At 37.3% G+C, this 6,143-nt stretch overlaps 1 protein-coding gene across 1 annotated transcript; it reads left to right on the top strand.

The window, feature by feature from the left end:
* The first annotated feature begins 2,937 nt into the window (after positions 1–2,937).
* LOC132179988 (probable glucan endo-1,3-beta-glucosidase A6) lies at positions 2,938–5,068 on the top strand. Its single transcript, XM_059592819.1, has 4 exons — positions 2,938–2,983; positions 3,078–3,552; positions 3,913–4,742; positions 5,031–5,068. Exons 1-4 carry the CDS (start codon positions 2,938–2,940, stop codon positions 5,066–5,068), a joined length of 1,389 nt encoding a protein of 462 aa, XP_059448802.1.
* The last annotated feature ends 1,075 nt before the right edge of the window (positions 5,069–6,143 follow it).

Raw genomic sequence — 6,143 nt, 5'->3', positions numbered from 1 at the left:
TTCTCAAAAGTTGAATTCCGCTTGATATATTTGTAAACACTAAATGATCTTTCATTTGGACTTCATATAATTTGGACGCTCAGGTTAAATATATTCAAAATCAAAACACTCATGTCACTTGATGTCTTGAGTATTTTTCTTTTTCCTACCTCTATAGTCTCTCTAATAACAAGGGTCAAGGATCTTACTCATGAAAAAAATCCAAACAAAGTGATTAAGGCTCTAATACCCATTAAAAAAAAAATCATTTTCGACTCATGTAGCAATAATTCAGATTATCTAATAAACCAGTTATTAAGCTTATAGGAAGAGATAAATTTAATCACTTAATCCTTACTTCAACATTTCCCCCACGTGTGGGCTCAAACTCTTTTTTAATATGTGAGGCCAACACGTGGAATATTTTATTTAAATGAGGGGTGATTTGACAGAGTCATGGCTTTAATAACTGCAAGATTGCCATGTACTTGCTCTAGGATTACAATTCTATCTTCATCTATTTACAAATCAATATTCTTATCTCCAGACTTTATCTTTGGTGAAGATAGATTTTTGGTAGCTTTATCCTTCTCAATGAGATTTATCTTTGAATTTAAAACTGTTGGTGAGGAGTTATAAGAGTTATCCTTTACAGTTGGTATCACTACAATCCAACAAAGCATAAAATAAAATCAACGTAAGAACTGTCAAGTTAATTGCTCACAAAACCTTAATAATTCAAGACTAACATGTTTTGTTTTTCTTTCCCTAATCCCTAATAAGTAGATGTTTTATTTGTCATTGTGTGGCCTTTCTTAATTACCAACTCCTACAGCACTGAGAAAGGCAATGAAATCTGCCGACCATAGCAATAAAAAAGAGAGTATTAGGTAGATCCACTATGAAATTGGTTGGCTGCAGAAATTATACGCGTTTGTTTTTTTATCAATTGACCTTTTCGATCTTTGGCGTTTTGAGGGAGCATAAGGCCATGAATCACGTAGAACTATCTATACACATACGTGGTTTTTAAGAAAGCTCTAGAGCAAAACAAATTGTCAGCATTAGTTGTAATTAGGTAATTGGGTGAGTCACCTCAGAGTAGGGTGACCGGCCGCCTCTCACCCGTGAGGGGTAGCCTCCTCTTGGAGTGGGGAGGTTGATCGCCCCGCATTAGATGATGGGTGGCTCGTCTTTTATTTAATTGTTTTTTTTTTCTTACTTTGGGAATAAAACAATAATCTTATAACAATTTGAGTCACAAATTATACTACATGTCAATCAAAGATTGGTTGTGACATGAATTTACGTATCCATCTAATAGTTTTTGTCAAAAACATAGGCGGCATTTTGCATTTATTCATATGAAGCTGATCAGGGGTCAAAGCTACCCAATTGGCACCCATGTGATTGCCGACTCCCAAGTTTTTGACGTCTTTTTTATTCTTTTCTAGGCATTTTAGTATTGTTTTTCTTCTTCTTTAATGAGCTTGGGTTGAACTTCTAAGCTCAAATGTTCATGAACAGTACCGTATAAGTTTGGTTGGAGTTCAGTTCGTTTAATAAAGTAGTCTAATTTGAACAATAAATCTAGCTCAAGTATTAAACAAGTCAAATTCGTATGTACACAACTTGGATGTACATAGCCATTATCTAGGGCCGTAAATGAACCGAGCAGTTAAAACTCGGCTAGATCACAATTGAAGCGCGCGCTAATAGGATAGCAATTGGATTTTAACTTTGGTCCAATGCACCCTAGAATAATTGGACATCTCATACACACAGGATTGTACTGCAGAAAGCCTAAATGCAATTATGCAAAGCACATCATTTTTTATTATTATTTTTTTTGTTTCTGTCGGCCCACATAAACTCGATTGGGCTGAAAGTTGACTACTGTGGACATGCTTGCAATCCACACTTGCAAATGTTGTTTAAACTCCAGGCATTCCCGGCCCATTGCTCAAATTGTGCCAAATCAGGCCACGTTCAACCCAAGTAGTAGTAGGCCTATTGTGACATTAAAATCCCTATGCCCCTGGCCCGTCTTCAGCTTTTGTGCCTATATCCTTTTATGCGGCCATGTTTTAGGCTTTTGCCCAAGATGTAGAGGACCAAGTCATCTATGGTATCTTTGGTATTATTTATGAATCTATTTCCTGATTTCGGATTTCCAATTTCAGCACTGTTTACTTTGTATGGGTTTGTTGTTCAGAAACCTACCTCTCTTGAATTTTTATTCCATTGTAACCCTTTTTTTCTAATATAATGTGGAAGACAATTAAGAACCCTTTAATAACTATATGTGTTCATACCCCACAAACTCGCATTTGAAAGGGAGCTGGTTCTTGTTAAATCATGGGCAAATTTATCCAAAAAGAACTAGTTCCCCTCCGGTCGAGAGAGGATCCCAGTCCCACAAACTCTTCCTTTCCTTTGGTGGGCCTGGGCCCAAAAACCAAAGAAAGAAAGAAAAAAAACCGTTGCCCTTGGACGCCCTCACGCCCCTATATATGTAAGTTGTTTAAAATGAAAGTCTCACTTCTCTTTCATTACATAATTCAAACGTAGCTTTTGACGTGCCCCAACGTCTCCATTTCCTCACTTTAATTCTAACTACCTTCCTTCAACTATCTACCAAATGAAGATCGAACGAGAAACAAATCGAATCCAACATAATCCTTGCCTTTTCCTTTTTACATTTCACTATAATTACTTCATCATTTGTGTCTCATGCTTTCCAATTCATACATTCAATCTCGATTTCCAATTTTAACACACAAAGATCATCGAGATATTCAAAACCTTAACACCAATATCTCTATATCCACACCTTCTGCATTCTATCTCCCTCCCTTCTTTAAAAGCAACCCAATTGCATGAACCACAAGAAACCCATCCCATATATGCATGCCACTAATCCATATAATTAAGCAAATTAAGCAGTACGATCGAGACATGGGTCTTGTTGCTTTCTTCCTCTTCTGTCTTGTTGGTCTCTCAAGTAAGTTCATTTCTTCAAACTAATTATTAACTAAACCATATTAATTAATTATGCTAACATGATTGATCACTTCTTTCTTTGATTTGCATGACAGGTGCAGAAATTTCGAGCAAGATAGGCATAAACTACGGCAGGCTAGGAAACAACTTGCCCTCTCCAAGGCAAACCATGGCGCACATCCAAGCTGTGAAAGCAGGCCGCGTGAAACTCTACGACGCCAACCCAGAAATGTTGAGGCTTCTTTCAGGAACCAAGCTCCAAGTTTCTATTATGGTCTCAAACCGCGAAATATCAGGCATTGCTTCCAGCCAGACCGCCGCCGATGAATGGGTCCGAAACAATGTCGTTCCGTACTACCCCGACACCATGATCCGTTTCCTACTTGTCGGCAACGAGGTCCTCAGCTCCTTGTCAGACCGAGATCGGCAAATGTGGTTCGATCTTGTCCCGGCCATGCACAAAATCAAAATCTCTCTCAAAGCCCAAAATATCTCCAACATCAAAATCGGTACCCCGTTGGCCATGGACGTAATGCGATCAACTTTCCCACCATCAACCGGGATGTTCAGGTTGTTAATCATATCTCAAAAACTCAAATTTTATAGATATTTAATTAAAATGAAACGTAAATTATAAAGACGACATTTTAACTGGATTTGGATCCTTTCATATTTTTTAAAATATGAGTTATTCATTTTGTCTAACGATCTAAATAAGTACGGAAGTTTGTATTACTGAGGCAAGTGGATTTGATATGTTGAAAACTAATATTAATTTCCTCGGTAACACACAAACTTTGCATTTATTTAGACTTTCAGATGAAATGAAGGGTTAGACTGTTAAAATTAATCTAAGGGGATCTCAATCCGTTTTAACTCATGATATTTGTTCTTGATGAATTTAATCATTTTATTTATATTCTAACACAGGTCCAATGTATTGAACACGGTGATGATACCATTGCTACAATTCTTGCATGAAACCAAATCGTATTTCTTCCTAGACGTGTACCCATACTTCCCGTGGGCGGCCAACCCCGCTCACATTAGCCTTGATTACGCATTACTTAAAGGAAGGACTCGCTACATTGACCCTGGAAACGGCTTAATCTACACAAATTTGCTTGATCAAATGCTTGACTCGGTGACCTTCGCCATGACCAAGCTCGGCTTTCCGGACATCCGGATTTTGATATCGGAGACGGGTTGGCCAAGCGCAGGTGATATCGAACAACCGGGAGCAAATATACAAAATTCAGCCACCTACAACCGGAATCTTGTACACAAGATAACAGCAAAACCACCCATTGGGACCCCGGCTAGGCCTGGCATCGTTATACCGACATTCTTATTCGCGTTGTACAATGAGAACCAAAAGGGTGGTCCAGGAACAGAGCGGAATTGGGGGTTGTTGCGCCCGGACGGGACGCCGGTTTACGACATCGACCTGTTGGGGAAGCGGCCTTTATCGGACTATGTGCCATTGCCGATGGCGAAAAACAACGTGCCTTATAGGGGCAAGGTTTGGTGCGTGGTGGCTAGAGGGGCGAATTTGTTGGAGTTAAGAGCAGCATTGGCATTCGCTTGCCGTGAAAGTAACGGCACATGTGACGCGCTTGCGCCGAGGAGGGAGTGTTACGAACCAGTTTCGTTGTTCTGGCATGCGAGTTATGCATTTAGCTCCTACTGGGCAAGGTTTCGGAGTCGGGGCGCGACTTGCTATTTCAACGGACTTGCGCAACAAACGACAAAGAATCCTAGTGAGTTTTCTCAACTAAATAGTACTTAAAAAATAAAACGGGTATATTCCCGGCCGGCTTAGCCCTACTAGATTTTTGGAATACCGTGCAAAATACTCAGTCCGTACAACTGATACGAGTATGGTTATGCATACAGACGTGGCTTCAAAAAATTGTTTACACACATGAAACGTTGAAACCTTTAAAGTTAGACATGATGTTTTGTGAGGCATCGGAACCAAGTGATTAATGAAATTTTTTTTTCTTTTTTTAATAATTATTTGCTTGTTTGGATTATGAATTGAGCAGGTCGTGGATTTTGCAAGTTCCCAAGTGTGGCTGTTTGAAGAATGAAGATGATCAAGGCCGATACACTTGATCATGCATGGTTCACATATTTTAACTAGTTTTAAAGAAAGTGTGCTGACATATATATATATATATATTGGCTAAGTGAATGTAACTTGTTATAATATATTTTGGATATTTGCTTTTATTGGCCTCGTATCATAATTTATTTATTTATTATTATTATTTTTTTCTCTTTTATTATGAGAATATTCTTAAATACGTAAAATGCAATTGCTTTGTTCATGCAAGACTTGCTGCCTCTATCTGTATATGCGAATGTGAGAAATAAAAATTACTAACCGCATATGTCGATGAAAATAACAGATTTAGAGTCGGTAAGCGTCGTATAAATATGCTTAGTGTGATTGATGATCTACATTTAAGGCTCAATACTTTAACACCTGATTACATTTATCTTAAGTCTGATTAAGGTTGAAGTTTTCAAAACTCAAAAGAACTCCACCAGGTTGAAGGACAAGATTCCATATTTGTAGGCAATCAAAATTAGCAAGAGAACTTTTCTTCGAAATGGATATACATGGACCATTTATTGGGAAAGAGACAGAGATAATTTCACGTAAAGACAGAGGTAAGAATAATCGAGTTGACTTTTTGTGATTTTTTTTTATAAAAAAACACGAAATGGATATACATGGACGATGTCTTGTGAAAGAGACACAGATAATTTCACCTAAAGACAGAGGTAGGTAGGAATAATCGAGTTGACTTTTTGTGATATTTTTTAAAATTGGAGATTATTTTTGTGAAATTACAATTTAAAAGCACCTTAAAAATAAAAAAATAAAAATTCAAGCAACCAGGCAAATAAATTATTTGACCCACCCATGAGATCAATCACAACGGATTTACAGCGTAGCTACACATGGATCATATTGCAATAATATTAAAAATTGAGGTATGAAATTGATGCAATCGAAAAAGAAAGGTCAAATAGGAATATGAATAAAATTGGAAGGTTTATTGGTTTAAAATTAAGTGTTGGAATTGAGTGATGATTTAATTAAATGATGTGACACATTATATATTACTAATTATAATAAAATAAAATTT

Source organism: Corylus avellana, chromosome ca4 (assembly GCF_901000735.1).
Source record: "Corylus avellana chromosome ca4, CavTom2PMs-1.0".
NCBI classification, from domain to species: Eukaryota; Viridiplantae; Streptophyta; class Magnoliopsida; order Fagales; family Betulaceae; genus Corylus; species Corylus avellana.
Note: the sequence above shows the minus strand (reverse complement) of the source record. Positions and strands in the feature narration are given on the sequence as shown.